This window comes from Macaca nemestrina, chromosome 19 (assembly GCF_043159975.1).
Source record: "Macaca nemestrina isolate mMacNem1 chromosome 19, mMacNem.hap1, whole genome shotgun sequence".
Lineage (NCBI taxonomy): Eukaryota > Metazoa > Chordata > Mammalia > Primates > Cercopithecidae > Macaca > Macaca nemestrina.
Window position 1 is genome coordinate 14,344,823 of NC_092143.1, and position 18,442 is coordinate 14,363,264.

The following is an 18,442-nucleotide window of genomic DNA, read 5'->3' on the forward strand; positions in this document are numbered from 1 at the left end:
AAATAAATACTATCTGCTTGTCTGGATTCATTTGACTATAACTGTTTTGGAGATTATATGACTAGTGTTTGGAATATAGCTAAATTGTGATAGATTGACAAAGTAAAAATATTATACATATGATAGAGTGAAAAAGTATGTTCACATTATATAGTTAAAGGTTTATTTCAGAATATAAAAGTAATTCATATATCAGTAAGATAAACATAGACAACTCAATAAAATTGGTCAAAATACTTGAACAGGCATTTTATGATAACCAGAGAACCAAAACACACATGAAAATACGCTCAATTTTATTAGTCATTGGGGGAAATGCAATTGAAACCCCACTGAAGAATGGAAAGGACAGATAAAATGAAGTATTGGTGAAGAGACAGAGCAACTGAAACTCTCCTATACCGCCAATGGGAGTGTAAATTTGCACACTCTTTTTGGAAAACTGGTAGGCAGTGTCTTTTAAAGAAGAAAGTATACATAATTTGTGATCAGGGGTTCATATATATTTAAAATGCATTCAAAATATATTCACAGTACACAAATATTTACCAAAGGAAGCTATAAGAATGTTTAGCACAACAATATATGCAATTTCTAAAACACAGTAAAATTCAGGTGTCCAGAAACAGCAAAATGAAAAAACAGATTATGGTTTATTTATACAGTGAAATAAAAAGAAAACCAACAACAATGATCAATCTAGAATTACTGACAAAAATGTAAGAATTCCACAAACATGATGTCAATATGAAGAATCCAGACACATTCTCAGCAACCTGGAGATTGGAGACTATTATTCTAAATGAAGTAACTCAGGAATGGAAAAACAAATATCGTATGTTCTCACTCATAATGGGAGGTACGCTATGAGGAGGCAAAGGCATAAGAATGGCACAGTGGACCTTGGGGACTCAGGGGGAAAGCGTGGGAAGGGGGTGAGTGATAAAAGACTACAAATTGAATGCAGTGTACACTGCTTAGGTGATAGAGACACCAAAATCTCACAAATCACCACCAACAAACTTACTCATGTAACCAAACACCACCTGATCCCCAATAACCCTATGGAAATAAAAAAAAATAATTTTGAAGAGGCCAGACACATGAATTGATATGATATATGATGGCATTTGTATGATAGCATTCAAAACAAGCATAATTAATCTATTATATTAAAGGACTGTTTTACCCCTTTGGACAGAAGTTTAGCTATTAATGAAGCCCCAATTCTAACTGCTTTTCCAACTCTGTTACCACATTTTGAACTTACAACTGAATAAATACATCCCGTATTATCAAAAAATCTTTTCTATCTTGACTCACCTATTTCAGATGACATAATTCCATTGACATTAAAGCAAAAGACAGATAATTTTGCTCATTTTCTTAGCACCTTCATCCATGGCATTGCCAAATAGAATGTATTTGAATAAAATAGCTCTTTAATTATTTCCAAAACTATTGTCTTCCCTCAGTCCTATTTATTTTATACACTAATACCAGATTGCACTTCCTAAAATGCTACCTTGATTATATAAATCCATGCTCACAAAGAGGAAATGGATCACAACTTTATTCAGTCTCTAGACTTTATTCTTCACTTTAATGTTCAGAGCTCATCACAGTAATGTTTCAATTTGCCTTACCTGCCTGATTCATGATTATCCCACATAGAGCCTGTAACACGTGGGAACTGGCCACTGGCACATGAATGTAAACCAGCCAACTGTGTCATTCTTTCTGCCTAAAGTGCGTTATAGATTTCTCAGTTTTACTTCTGCAATGGAAATAGTGCTCCTCACAGCAGGTATTTTCTGATTCTTTCTAATAGGAATATAATCAGTATTTTAAATCACAATTCTATTATGACTGTGTCTTACTTTTAGTAATATAGTTTTCTATAATTGTTATTTTTATTTATTCTGTTAGAATAGTATTTCTCAAACTTTATCCTCTATCACAGTGACCTGGTGAGCTTGTAATAGAGCATATTGTTAGGTTCCACCATAAAAATTTCTGATTAAATAGGTCTATAGTGATATTATGAAATTTTCATCTCTAGCAATTTCATAAGCAATGCTCTTGCTGTCTGTGTGCTACACTTTGAGAACTACTATATTAGCATCAGTCTCAAAGGCATAGGTCAGGTCTTATTAGCAATTGTTTTTCCTAAATTTATAACATAAATTTGCCTAAATTTGAATGTAAATTTTAGATAAGCACATACATACATTCCATGCAAAATAGCTTGAATTATAAAATATTTTGTCCCTTATAAGCACAATCATAATTATATTGAGATGAGATTGCAAAAGCTTTGGAATTTGAGAAATAAAATTAAAATAAAAACTTATTAAAATAATATATTACTTCCATTAAGATCACATTCAATTCTATTTGTTTATAAGATTTTTGATGAAATAGTACACCCATTTTAAGATTACCTAGAATGGAGTAGAGTTATAAGCAGTTACATGAAAAAAGGATCTTTATGAAAGTAGATGTGTATTTATAAAAGCAGACTTTTACTCTATTTATTAGAGTCTAAGAAGAATAAATATCCAGATACAAAATATTTCTCATGCATAATAAAATATTTTGTGCAAATAACAGGAAATCAAATTAGTATTGAGGATTCAAAAATCAAGATTGAGTAATATTGCACCTTAAAATAAATATATATTTTGTGAGTGTTTTATTTTCAGTACTGTGTTAAATTACACTTCGTAGTCTACTTATGTAATGAACATTCATATGTTTGCATCATCAATTTCAAAACAAAACACAAATAACTTTAACAGGTTATAAAGAGAGTGGCAGTAACAGAAATAAAATCAAATAACAATGATATATAATAAAAACAAGTGAAGATCGTGGAAGGAGCTTTCCAAATGTAAATATGAAAAGCTTAATAATTCAGCAGTGAATCTAAATTACTTTTTAAAAATTCTGTGCCAAAAGTCCATGAACGTCAATTCTAATGGCAATATAAAGCCAAAAAAAAAAAAAAAATCTTTTAGAACTGTGTGTTTGGAAGGAAAGGCAGAAAGGCGGTTTTGAAGAGAAATAGCACAGATCAACTTCAAAAGCCAATATAGGCTCTCAGGCAGTGGCTCATTCCTGTAGTACTTTGGGAGACTGAGTCAGGAGGATTGCTTGAGGCCAGGTGTTCAAGACCAGCCTGTGCAATCTAGCAAGACCCCATTTCTACAAAAAATTTATAAACAGCTGGGCATAATGGTCTCAGCTACTGCAGAGGCTTGTGCTCAGGAATTCAAGGCTGCAGTAAGGTATGATCATACTACTTCACATACAACCTGAGTGACCGATTGAGACAGTCTCTAAAAAATAAATAAATAAATAAACAAATAAGTGCTTTGTTTAAAAAGCCAACATATATTGGAAACTTACTCAAAAACTATGTCCCTTATTTTTATTATTCATGAACTTTTCCTGGGCTCCTGCTCTATGTCAAGTATCACACCAGAAAAGGGAAAGATAACATTGAGCAAAATCCACACACTTTTATCTCATAGTGATAGTGTCCCATTTTAATTGAAGAATTGACATTGAAATCTAAAGAAGGAGTTAGAATCAATGCACTAATTTTTCCAGTACTTTCTTTGTCAGTAAATTCGAATTTCATTAATGAGCTAAATAAGCTGGAAACCTTGGTTTTCTTATATAGGTCTCAATTAACCCATTATGCCAATATTTTATATTTAATATGTGTGCATGTGTGTGTATTATCTCTTCACCTCCATTTTTACATTTTCACAATTCTGGAACAATTTTCTGTCACCTTTGCCTGGTCTAATGCAATAGCACTAATAAATCTTCGTATATTCTCGCTTCCCTCCAATGTTATCTACAAATGTAGCAAGAGTATAATTTTTTTTTTTTTTTGAGACGGAGTCTCACTCTGTTGCCCAGGCTGGAGTGCAGTGGCACGATCTCGGCTCACTGCAAGCTCTGCCTCTCGGGTTCCCGCCATTCTCCTGCCTCAGCCTCCCGAGTAGCTGGGACTACAGGCGCCCGCCACCACGCCCGGCTAATTTTTTGTATTTTTAGTAGAGACGGGGGTTTCACTGTGTTAGCCAGGATGGTCTCGATCTCCTGACCTCGTGATCCGCCCACCTCGGCCTCCCAAAGTGCTGGGATTACAAGCCTGAGCCACCTCGCGCGGCTGAGTATTACTTTTAAAATGAAAGTCTGACCCTCTCGATAACTTCTGTTGAATAGTTCCAAGTGCAAGTCTTACCCTTTTGATGGCTTCCTATTGTTTTTAGAAAATGCTCTAAAATGTCCTAAGACTTGCCCGGTCTCCACTGTGTCTGCCACGCCAGGCATTTCCTGTGCTTCTGTTGCCTCATTCTCTTAGATATAGCCAAAGGAACCTGCTCTTTAGATTTCAGAACACTTTGCTTTCCACAATATCATAATTCTTACTTCTGTTCATATTTTGTATAGAAATAAGTATTTGAAAGACGATTTTCCACACCTCTGGGCTTTAAGTTATTTTAAATGGCTGCCTGCAAAAATGAAGCTATTCAATTTTTTCTCATTTAATTTTTTAAAAAACTCTTTTATTTTGTTGTTTCTTATTTCTATGTATTATGGATACATAATAGTTGTACATTATTATGGGGTACGTGTGGTATTTTGATACAAGAATAAATATGTAATGATCAAGGTAATTGGGATATTCATCACCCCGGAAGCATTTACCATTTCTTTGTGATAAGAACATTTCAATTCCACTCTTTGAGTTACTTTGAAATGTACAATAAAAAAATTGTTAATGGCCGTCCCCATTGTGCTTCTGAACATTAGATTTTATTCCTTCTATCTAACCATATTTTTGTACCCAGTTACCTTCCCCTTTTTGTCCCCTTCTCCCCACTACTGTTCCCAGGCTCTTGTAGCTATCATTCTACACTCTATCTCCATGAGTTCAACATTTTTTTTTTCTGTCCCAAATAAATGAACATGCAATATGTGTCTTTCTGTGTCTGGCTTATTTCACCTAACATAATATCCTCCAGCTCTATTTATGTTGTTGCAAATGACAAGAATTCATTCTTTTTTAATGGCTGAATAATATTTCATTGTGTATAGGTACCACATTTTCTTTACCCATCTTGGCTATTGTGGTTAGTGCTGCAATAAATATGGGAGTCAAGATACCTTTTCAATATACAAATTTCCTTTTTTTTTGGATATATACACAGCAATGGGATTGCTGGATTATAAGATAGTTCAATTTTTACTTTTTTGAGGTATCTTCATACTGTTCTCCATAGTGGCTGTACTAATTTACATCCCCACCAACAGTCATTGATGATTCCCCAAATAATCCAACTAAAACACAGGCCAGATATCTGAATAGACATTTGTCAAAAGACGACATACACACAGCCAATGAGTATATGAAAAAATGCTCAACATCACTAATCATCAGAGAAATGCAAATCAAAACTACAGTGAGATATCCTCTCACCCCAGGTAAAATGGCTTTTGTCAAAAAGACATGCAATAATCGATGCTGGCAAGCATGTGAAGACTTTATTTTTTAACAGTTTTAAATTTACAGAAAATTGAGGAATTAGTACAGTTTCCATATACCCCACACAGTTTTCCCATTATTAACATCCTACATAAATATAATACATATATTACCATTAATGAAACAAAATTGATATATTAACTGAGATATATAGTTGTTTCTTATCTCGTCACTTTTCACCTACTATTTTTTTCTGTTCTAGAATTCCATCTAGGATCCAAATTGCCATTAGTTACCATGTCTCCTTAGGCCCCTGATGGCCATAGACGTTGCTCAGACTTTTCTGGAAGGAAAAATTCTAGGCTCATTTTTTCTGTTTCTTGCCCTGGTGATAGAACCAGCAATTTTTCCAAGGAACCCTGGATCCTTTTAGTGGAGCATGGTATTTGAAACCAAGATCTCGGTCCTAGGTGTGCTTGTTGCTGCTGGGGTTTTTGTTTTTGTTAGTGATAACAGTTTTGAGGAGTACTGAGCATATATTATGTAGGATACCCACTAGTGAGATTTGTCTTATGTTTTTCTCAAATTAACACTGCGTTTAGGAGGAAAACCAAAGAGGTAAAGCTCTATTTTCATTCCATCAAATCAAGGGTACATACTGTCAGCGTGACTTATTACTGTTGATGTTGGCTTTGATCACTAGGCTGAGATAGTGTTTACTATGTTTCTCTACTCTAAAGTGACTCCTAACACCCCCTTTTCATTACTGTATTCTTTGGAAGGAAATCACTATGCATAGCACACATCTAAGAAGTTGGAAATTATACTTTTCCTACTTGAATACAGACTACAGAAATTATTTGGAATTCTGCATGGGAGATGTTTCTTTCCTTTATTAATGAATTTATTCAGACATTTATCTATATCATATAAACTTAAGGATATTTAACTTATACTTTGGGTTATAATCCAGTTATATTTGATTTATTTTGTTGCTGAAGCTTTTCCAGCTTTAAACACTGAAAAAAATATTCCAGTTGGTTACTCTGAACATTTTGACATACCACCATCAGTGTGTTTAGCACTTTCTTACTCTCACATTATAAATCAATATCTAGGATCCTACGTGTGCTTGTTGCTACTGGGGTGCCATTTCTTTTTAGGCTTGCTCGGTTGACAGAGCACAGAAATATATGTGTGTATACTAACTCATGTATATACACACATCTATAAATATATGTACAATACTCTGTGTCTGAATCATTCTAGACTTCATCCTTTGTCCATCTGTCAGTTCCCACTCCAACTGTAAGAAAGTTATTTTCCATTATTTTACATCCATTTACATAATTATTTAATGTTATTTGCAAGTATAGTGGTTTCAAAATGTTCAAGCCACACCGTGTAGAAAATATCTTTATCACCTAGAGTACAGCGCTTATGTGAGGTTCCTTTTGCATCTCATCTTCCTGACTGACTCATTTCTGAATTTACTTAGGTCAATGCCATTGCTCCCTACCTCCTTCAATAAGGTTGTTTCATAGTAAATTTTCTGTTGCTGTTTGCATAATTTCCAGGAATCCTCTAACCTTCTAAGTGATTTTGAAAATTTGCACAGATTAAAATTTAATCTTTAGCTGTAAAGTTTTATGGGTTTGACAAGAATGCCATGTGTAGATCTTTACAGTCTTTACTGCCTAAAACACCCCTGTGCTTCACATATTCACCCTCTTCCTCTCTCTCTCTCTCTCTCTCTCTCTCTCTCTCTCAAACTCTCTGTAGGCAATGATTATTTTTATTGTCTCAATAGTTTTGCCTTTTCAAAAGTCATATAATTGGAATAAAAAAATAAGTAGCCTTTTCAGATTGACTTCTTTCAAATAGGAATACAAATGTAAGGTTCTTCCAATTCTTTTTGTGGCTTTATAGCTTATTTCTGTTTATGCTGGAACAATATTTAATTGTATATACGTAATATAGAAACACTATTTTTCTATAATATAATATTTAATTGTATGTATGTATTATAGAAAAAATATATTTTACAATAGAATAGGGCACATATAATACATATCCTATTAAAGGATCTTTTTTGGTTTCTTCCCATTTTTAGCTGTTAAGAATGAAGCTACTATTAACATTCACCTGAAGGTTTTTCTGTGGACATAAGTTTCCAGATCTGTTGGTAAATTACTTTGGAGCACAATTGATTGATTTTTGGTAAGACTATGTTCATCTTTGACTCCAAAGTGACTGTACCATTTTTCATTTCCATCAATTAGAGTTCCTGTTGCTCCATATGGTTGCCAGCATTTGGCGTTGTCAGCATTTTTTGAATGAGCCATTCCAATAGGCTTGTATTGGCACCTCATTATTGCTTCAGTTGCAAATTTCCTGATGACATACAATGTTGAATATGTTTTCATATGCTTACTTATTACATTGGCCATGCCTTTCAGGTCCAGGACAAGGTTCTACAGAAGACAATACACGGTCTGAATTCGCATGCAGTATATGGTGTTCTTTTATTTTTCTTTTTGCAGCCAGGACTCAAGGGTCCAGGAACCAACATGTGGAAATAGGTGTGGTGCCACTCACTATCTCCCCTGATGACCCAGTAACAAAATGTTTGCTCCCTGTTCTCAATATTTTATGATCTGCTGACCTGGAGGTGTCATTTCTGGAGAGAGCAATGTTTCTATCAGAAGATATGACAATGATTTTATTGATCTGGAAATTAAGACTGCCATATGTTCACTTTGGGTTCCTCATGCCTTTGAATCCACAAGCAAAGAAGGGTGTTACTGTGCTAGCCGGGGTGATTGATCCTGATCATCAACAGGAAATTGGACCACTGCTTTACAGTGGTAGTACGGAAGAGTGTGTTTACACAACAGGAGATCAATTAGGATGTCTCTTAGTATTACTAAGCAGGCGACTGAAGCCAATTCAGATAGGACTACTAGTGACCCAGACCCTTTAGGAATGAAGGCTTGGAGGCCATCAGATAAAGACCCATAACCAGCTGCAGTGCTTGCTGAAGATTAAGGAATAAGCAATGGAAGAAGAAGCTTCAAATATAAGTTATCAGCTCATGACCTATTACAGACATGAGGACTGTTATTTTCATAAGTATTTCCTCATTTTTTACGAATATGTATGTGGGTGTATATGTGTGTATATATTTTTCTTTCCTCTCTCACTTCATTATCACATAACATGAACTATATAGACTTCATATTATGCTGTGTAAATTTTGTCAATTTTACACGATGTGTCTTAGTCCATTAGTGTTGCTATGAAGGGATACCTGAGACTGGATAATTTTTTTTTTTTTTGAGACGGAGTCTCGCTCTGTCACCCAGGCTGGAGTGCAGTGGCGCGATCTCGGCTCACTGCAAGCTCCGCCTCCCGCGTTCCCGCCATTCTCCTGCCTCAGCCTCCGGAGTAGCTGGGACTACAGGCGCCCGCCACCTCGCCCGGCTAATTTTTTGTATTTTTTAGTAGAGATGGGGTTTCACCGTGTTAGCCAGGTGATCTCTTGACCTCGTGATCCGCCCGTCTCGGCCTCCCAAAGTGCTGGGATTACAGGCTTGAGCCACCGCGCCAGGCCGAGACTGGATAATTTTTAAAGAAAAAAAATAAACAGTTTATTTGGCTCATGGTTCTGCAGGCTGCATAAGAAGCATGTCACCAGCATTTGCTTCTGCTAAGGGTTCCAGTCTGTTTCTACTCATGGTGGAAGGCAAAGCGGAGCCAGCATTCAGTGATCAGCTGACAAAAGAGTAAGTGAGGGCCAGCGAGATGCCAGACTCTTTTTAACAATCATTTATTGCAGGAACTAAAAGTGACAACTCTCTCATTCCCATGAGAATGGCACAAGATATTTGTGAGGGATCCACACTCACAACCCAAATATCTCCCACCAGGCCCTACCTCCAACATTTAGGATAAAATTGCAACATGATTTTTGAGGGTCAAATAGCAAAGCTATAGCATTATAGTATTTCACTTACAGGATAGCAAGAGGAGTAAATGTCACATAAGGGCTTTACTTGTTCTGGGAAAGGGACTAGTGCATTTTCAGTTGTATGTGGGACAATTTTATTATGTTTGCTGGAATTGTAGTTATGTTACTGCATTTATTTAAAGATTAAGTATGTTTTAGGGAAATGCATATGGGTGCCAACTTGACAACATGTGCACTTATGATGGTTAAATTTATGAGTTTGTCATCTGTATTATGTCACTGAGTGCTTAGATACTTAATTAAATATTATTTGTGCATGTATCTATGAGGTTGTCTCTAAAACATGTTAGTGTTTGAATTCATAGAGTGAGTAAAGCAACTCATTCTCCCAAATGTGGGTGGACATCATCCAATCCATCAAGGGTCAGAATAGAACAATGTTGCAGAAAATGACGAATCTCTAACTCTGCCTGCTTGAACTGGGACATCAGTCTTCTGTCCTTGCAGTGGCGCTATTGGTTTTCAGGTTTTCAGACTTACGCTAGTATTTATCGTATCAGTTTTCCTAGTTCCAAGGTCTTTAGACTTGGACTGGAACTATACTGTCAGTTTCTTGAGTCTCTAGTTTACAGGGAGCAGTTCTTGGGACTTCTCAGCCTGCATAATCACACAAAATAATTCCCTGTTTGGATGGATGGATAGATAGATAGATAGATAGATAGATAGATAGATAGATAGATAGATAAATAGATAGATAGATAGATAAATAGATAGATAGATAGATAATAGAGACATACAGGTCTATCTCCTATTGGTTATGTTTCTCTGAAGAACCTTGATTAATATATCTTCACTTTTCTGATGGGTATAAAAGAAATTGTTGATTTTCAAATTGCTCAGCTTCTTTCTTGCTATAAGTATGAGGTATAATGATTCCCAAGGTCTTTCCATATCTGAGATGAAAGCAAAGTCTTGCTCACCACATTCAGTACCAAATATATAGTTTCCTGGTCATTATAGGAAATTCATAAATACTTATTGAATGACTGAATAAATAAATTAATGTATTAGAGGAGATAGGATTAAGAAAATGCTAAAAGCTAGGTAGTGAGATATACAAAATATATTCAAGGAAATAAAAATATGTATAGTGATAAAATAACAAGGAGCTAGAAATAGGAGGATGGGAAAAATCTATTTCAAAATGATGACTACGTCATGGAGACATTGTCAGAGCTACAACTTAAAGTACTTGGCAGGGTAAGTTAAGGGGTTAAGACTTCATTTTATGAGTTGTGGAGACTCTTCAAAGGCCTGGGGACTCAACACGATCTGAAATATTATTTGTTAAACATAGATTTAGTGGGTTTTATTTGGAGAAATGATGATCAGAAAATCATTTGGGAGATTATAAACAGAATAGAAGATGATGACGGTGTAAGTTAGGGTATCATGAGTATCAAGTGAAGTATAATAATTCATGTGATATTTAAGAAACAGAACTAATAAAACTAAGAGATGGAAGAAAACAGGGAAAGAAAGGTAACCTAAAATATTAATAATAACTTCTCAGCTCCTTAGACATTGGGTTAGAAGCTTAGAGATCATTGAAACTAGAAATATAAGATCAAGTTCAAGTTGAGTTTTGGGGTGGTAGATATACATTCAGTTTTATACATCTTACTCTTTTAGTATTATTTTGGATGTAAATGTATAAAGCTCAAAAAACATATTTGGGCATAAGATTGAGGTTTGAAGTCATCATCAGATATTAATTGAAGAAATGGAATAACGTAAGAAAGAGCCTTGTCAAATGTTACAGTTAAGACATTGAAAAAAAAAATGAAATGATCCATGAAAATAGAGCTTATGAGCTCTTCTATTTAACAAAAGGAGAGTAAAGGGGAAAACCAGGTGAGGACATAAAGAATCAAAATAACACAGAAAATGAGAAAAGGAAATAGGTCAGGAAAAGAATTACCTGTAGAAAATGCTGCTTACTAAGAGACCTGTTAAAGTTAATTTGGATTCAACAGCAAGGAAAGTACTTAACAGTTTTGCAAGGCTAATTTTAGTGTAAAAGCAAGTGTGCAGTGAATTGTCAATTATTTATACGGTGATAAATGAAGTTAGTAACTATAAGAAACAGTATACTAAGGAGGGAGACTCATAAAGCAGAAAAGTAGACTTGGGTATGCTTAATGTGGATAAGAATGTCAATTAGAGATTGAAATATAATTTAAGCTTTTAAATGACTTCTGATTAATACCTTCTTTAATGACTTCTGATTAGATATATATTGTAATCATACTTTAGCAGTAGTTGATTCATTTAGTCACTTTGTCATCCTTAAAATGCTATTTTCACTTGGGCTTAAGAAAGCATACATTGTTTTTCAATCTTCTTTTGCCTCTTAGTCCTTGCTGCTGATTTTCCCTAAGATTTCTGAATTTTTAATGTTAAGGTATATGAAGGACCAATTCTTCAATCTCCTTTTCCCTACTCATTCTCATTGCTGTGTTGATTTCATCCAATGTTGTGTCTTTAACTTCTATTTATATATAATTATTTCTTTAAACTTTTCATTTAGACATTCTCTCTAAAATCTAAAATCACATATAAAACTAACCACTTAGCTTCTCCACTTCGATGTTTTAATAGTCACCTTAATTATACTATAGCAAATACTTTGTGAGATTTTATGCCAAATCTCTTCTTATGGTCTCAGCAAATGACAACTACATCCATTCAGTTTTTCATGCAAGACCTTGAAGTTATGATTGTTCTTTTCTTTTTCTCCCCATATAATAATAGCAAATACATGAGAATCTTGTTGGCTCTTGGTCCTGAAAACTATGTGTTCAGAATCTGACCACTTCTCATAATCACTAACATTATCATCAACATCATACTACATCTAGATTAGTGAAGTAGACCAAAAAATATAAACAAAGATTTTCATGGAACCATTTTTGTAGTATTAATGTCCATCACAATTGAAGAAATAGTTAACTTGTGGAATATTCATAAATTGAAGAGATCATGGCAATGCAAATTCCACCAGACACTATATGGAAGAAGGTCATAAAAATGGTGAGTAAAATAAAATAAAAAATGCAATATAATTTTACTTTAAAGTTCAAAAAGTGTAAAATTTAAAATAAATATTGCGAGACCTGGCTGCTCTGCCCCGCGGCTTGTGCGCGCTTGTGGACCGCGCGGGCCTTCGGGAGATCGATGCAGGCCTGGGGCAGTCTCCTTTCTGGACTGAGAAGAGAAGAATGGAGAAGAGCCCCTTCCCATTAGTGCCTTTGCATTGGTTTGGCTTTGGCTACACAGCACTGGTTGTTTCTGGTGGGATCACCGTCCCTGGCTGCAGGGCTGCTTTTCGGCAGCCTAGCTGGCCTGGGTTCTTATCAGATGTCTCAGGATCCAAGGAACGTTTGGGTTTTCCTAGCTGCTACATCTGTTACTTTTGTTGGTGTCATGGGATTGAGATCCTACTACTATGGAAAAATCATGCCTGTAGGTTTAATTGCAGGTGCGTTTGCTGATGGCCGCCAAAATTGGAGTTCCTATGTTGATGACATCTGATTAGCAGAAGTCATGTTCCAGCTTGGACTCATGAAGGATTAAAAATCTGCATCTTCCACTATTTTCAATGTAGTAAGAGAAATAAGTGCAGCATTTTTGCATTTGACATTTTACCTAAAAAAAAAAGACACCAAACTTGGCGGAGGGGTGGAAAATCAGTTGTTACCATTATAACCCTACAGAGGTTATAATGAGGATGTAACATGAGCTTATTGAGACCCTCATAGAGATCGATTCTTGTATATTGATGTTGTCTCTTCTTTCTGTATCTGTAGGTAAATCTCAAGGGTAAAATGTTAAGTGTTGACATTGAGAGCCCTGAAACCCCATTCCCTGCTCAGAGGAACAGTGTGAAAAAATAGAGTATTTGTTCTTTTGCTCATCTTAGACCACAGACTGACTTTGAAATTATGTTAAGTGAAATATCATTGAAAATAAAGTTTACTATAAATAAAAATAAATAAAAAAATTAAAAAATTAAATATTGCTCAGGAGCACATAACTATGTAGTGAAAATATCCAGTTAGGACTTCTACTTCCAGTCATAGCATAGTGACTGCTACTGGCCTCAACTTTCTACCACAAAGAACTATGTATAAAATTGGACATATGAGGAGAATGCTTTAAGGAAATTCTGAGAGACAGAAAACTCATGAAAGAAGAGGAAGCGCTATATCACTTCCATTTTTTTTTCCTGGGAACAATTTTATGACTCCAGTGTGGACAGCTGGAGCCAAAGAAGACATATATATTTTTTAAGGATCTGAGAATAAAGTACTGAAGTGGCTTGAATCATAGGGTCAAGTCAGCACAGAAGAGATAGTTAAACATTGTGGGGATCCAGAAGTCTATGTCCAATTTCCCTATGTGTCTTTGTACCCAGACTTGACTGTATATATGTAGAGTTTATCAGAGATTATCTGTCATGGTGATAAAAGGAAAACAGTAATGCTAGGAGTATATCAGCGCTCAGAAACATTGTTCCAGCTCAGCCAGGCTGGAGATATGTCATTAATACCAAACTCACAAAGCTGATTAGCGAGAAAAGCTATACCTTGAGAATAAGGAGCAAACCCTAGAGGAAGGTCTGGTCAATAGTCTTAGAAACTAAGTAATGTAGTTTGGATAAGCGTCCCCACCCAAATCTCATGTTTAATTGGAATCCCCAATGTTGGAGGTGGGGCCTTGATGAAAGGTGATTGGATCATGTGAGTGGATTTCTCGTGAATGGTTGAACAATATCCCATTGCTGCTGTTCTCATGATAGTTAGTTCTCATTACCTCTGGCTGTTTAAAAGTGAGTGGCACCTCCCCCGAACCTTGTTCCTTCTTTCGCCATGTTATATACCTGTTCCCCCTTTTCCATCGACCATGATTGAAAGCTTCCTAAAGCCTCTTCAAATGCAGACACTTCTATGCTTCTTATACAGCTGCAGAACCATGAGTCAATTAAACTTCTTTTCTTTAAAATCACCCAGTCTCAGCTATTTCTTTATAGCAATACAAGAATGACCTAATAAACTAGGTAAATAAAAGCCAAATCTATAAAGATTTTGGAAGTTTAATAATACAAAGTTAAAAGAATTCTGAGCTTTCCACAAATCAAACATAATAAACCATCAAATGAAAGGTAATCAAAATCTATATTCACAGCCAGTAATCGGACTACCCACCAAAAACAAAAATTAAAACTCTTTGGAGGAAATAAGGGAATCTAGAGCTCATATATTATCCAAAACATTTTAAATACAATTCAAAAATCACTAGCCATTAAAAAATAGGAAAGTACAACCAAAAATAAAAATGGTAGTCAATATCATCCAATTGCAAGATGGCACAGATGTTAAATTTTGTATAAAAAGATGTTTAAAAATGAATATAAATATTTTCAAGGACTTCCAGGAAAATATGGTCCTTATGAGTGAAGAGATAAATAAACTAACTCGAGAAACTAAAAATCAAAACTAAAATGTAACCAAATAGAAATTTTACAACTAAAACTAGAATAACATAAGTAAAAAATTTCCCTAAAAGTGTTTTAACAACAGATAAAAGATAGTAGAATATGGTATAAGTGAATTTGAAGATAAAACAATAGAAATAATTCAACCTGAAGGACAGAAAGTAGATGTATTGTATTAATCAGGGTTCTTTAAAGGGACACAAGTAATAGGATATACAGATATAAAGATGTATATAGATCTAGATATAGATATATGGGATATCTATATATAGATATATGGGATATCTATATTTATCTATATATAGATATATAGATATAGTCGGGGTTCTCTAAAGGGATACAACTAATAGGATATCAATATATCTATATCTATATATCTATAGATATCTTTTTAGATATATATATTATATAAATAAAGTATAATATAAATAAAATAGTATTAACTCACGATCACAAGATTTCACAATAGGCTCTCTGCAAGTTGAGGAATATGGTAGCAAGTACAAGTCCCAAAGCTGAAGAACTTGGAGTCTGATGTTTGAGGGCAGGAAGCATCCAGCACAGGAGGAAGATGTAGTCTTGGAGGCTAAGCCAGTTTAACCTTTTCACGTTTTTCTGCCTGCTGTATATTCTAGCTACTCTGGCAGCTGATTAGATGGTGCCCACCCACATTAAGGGTAAATCTGCTTTTCCCAGACCACTGACTCAAACGTTAATCTCCTTTGGCAACACCTTCGCAGACATGCCCAGGATCAATACTTTGCATCCTTCAACCCAATCAAGTTGACAGTATTAACCATCACATGTATTGACAAAAAGGTAACAGATACTCAAGGTCATGTGGAACGATACAATAGTGTAAAAATTACATATAAGTGGATTTTCAAAATGAAAAGGGAGAATGAGACAAAAAATATTTTAATAAATGATTGATTTCCAGTTTTGATTTTTGATTCCCAATTTTGATTATCACTATAGTTTTTTAGAAGGTAGGAAAGTTAATACTGACTTCAGCATAAGAAGTGTAATTCTGAGGGCTCAACTTGGGATTCTAACCATTATACACTATTAGGGTAAGACTCTTCTGTTCATTCTACACTATATGTCATGAATTATGAATACTGGTTAGAACAGACACTGTCAGCATGAAGTGCATGCTGGGTACTGTCTCTAATCTTTTTGGGTTGTTGTTTCTCTGGCCTTGGATTGTTTGCTCCTACATATACACTTATAATTACTCTGCTGAATAGTCCAGGAGGACCTTCCGGATAAGTCCAGAATGCCCACTTTGTGCAGCTCCCTCCTACCTGTACTCTATCCTGTGAACTCTCGTTGCTTGGTCTTTCTAAATTTCTTCCATCTCTTTAAGTCTGCAGTCTTCCAGTCTTCGCTTTTGTTCCCTCTCTCTGCACTGCACCCTGGAAACTCTATCAAGGCTGTAAAATAATGCAGTTATAGAACTTCCATCATTTTAGGGTTTTCCTCCCATCTTAAGAGATCAATATCACATGTTTTTTGATGGTCAGTATTTTGAAAATGATTACTTCAAATATTTCACCCAGTTCTTTTGGTAGTGTTAGGCAGACTGAGAAATTCAGTCTTTGTTACTCTATATTGACCAAGAGCAGGAATCTAGGAAACTTTTATAATTTAAAAATGAGTATTATTGGATACAGATAAACCATTAGAAAATTAAAGCCTGTTAACCCACTGATAAATATGGAATATTAAAAATAAGTATTTATTTAATCCTAAGTAGTAATAAAATAGAGGAGGCACAAGTAAAAACAAAATTCACAGAAAATAAATCCAAAATTATCAATAATTACATCGAATGTTAATTGACTATATGATCCAATTAAATGTCACAAATTATTAAATTAGATTAAAAAAGAAGGTCCAGTTATATGTCATGTTTATGTTTAAAGATCTACTTTGAATAGAAATTTGTAAGCATGCTAAAATTATAGACAATTTTTTTTTAACTAAACAGAAGTACTTTTTTGGAAAGTTAAAACAATATTAAACAATTTGATCAAAATGACATTAACAAATATTACATTTAATAATTAAAGAAAACACTAATTAAAGTACACAGAAAACTTTCATAAAGATAATCTGTGAGCTGGGCTATGAAATGATACTCAATGAATGTCAAAATTCTGAAATTTGACAAAGTATGTTTAGAAAATGGAAAAGTTCCTTGAAAAAAGATAAAGAGAAGCATTTCATGATTTAAAAAAACATTAACCCAAAGAAATCTGCAGGGCTATACTGCTTAATTGATGGATTTTATTAAACTTGAAGATATTAAAAATACTACTAGTCATGCATAAACTCAGAAAACCTAAAAGGTTCATATAGCTATATTAGGAACTCAATATTTATTTTTATTGAATAAATATATTTAATAACAAATAATTATATATATACTTATGTAATGAAACTTAGCAATGTGTACTTCTCTCTGTCTCTCTCTCTCTGACTCTCTTTTTCTCTCTCTCACACACATGCTCACACAAACTGAATAAATTTTGACTTTGACCAACAATTGGTCACTAGTTCTACAGACCTATTCCAAACCTTCTGAGTTTGTAGAGTCATCAAATAGGCCATTGTGTTGTAAAAAAACACTAGTTGTTCTTTATAATCTGTAATGATTATTTTGCGTGCTTGCAGAGTTTCACTTTTACTCCACAATCCTGAATACTCAAGCAGAAAAGAAGACTATATTAGATTATACACATGCCATGATAAAAGATACATTCTATATTCACTATGGATTTGAGATTACAATTAGTTCTCAATAGGCATTAAATAATAATGTTATGCAATACAACCCCAATTATACACACAGCAGGATAATGAGGACTACTCTCTGGGGAGAATAATCCATTCATTAATATTGTGCATTATTTGCTGATTCAGAAAAAGAATGTTGCTTTTTAAACACCTTCTGAAGAATTTGCCTTTTCTTTCATTACTAAATGCAACTGTATTTCACAAACTAAAGAGTTAATTGATAAAATAACACACAATTAAATTAATTGGTATCTCAGAATCACATTAGACAATGTAGATGTAGATACAAATTAAGGTTGATATATGAGTATTCATGTTCATGTATTTATTCATTATTTGAATTTTATTGAGCAAATATTTAATATCTACTAAATTCTCTGCACTGAACTAGGATAAAGTATGCAACATAAGGTATGGTTTATGATCTATGAATATTAAGTATAAAACATCACCTGTTTCAATAAGAAGATTTTCCATTTAAACTTGTGTGTGCATTGGCAAAATGTAATTTATGATAATATACACAGTGAAACTCACAGGATGTAAGTTCTTGTTTGGTTTCATTAATTATTGTGTATTTTTCTATACAAAGAATCAGATGTTAATA

At 34.3% G+C, this 18,442-nt stretch overlaps 1 protein-coding gene across 1 annotated transcript; it reads left to right on the forward strand.

Annotated features, from left to right (window-relative positions):
• The first annotated feature begins 12,652 nt into the window (after positions 1-12,652).
• On the forward strand, positions 12,653-13,489 carry LOC105476968 (transmembrane protein 14B). Its single transcript, XM_011733264.2, is given in 3 exon segments — positions 12,653-12,837; positions 12,839-13,021; positions 13,023-13,489. Coding segments are annotated over 3 exon segments (315 nt in total). The 5' UTR covers positions 12,653-12,757; the 3' UTR covers positions 13,075-13,489.
• The last annotated feature ends 4,953 nt before the right edge of the window (positions 13,490-18,442 follow it).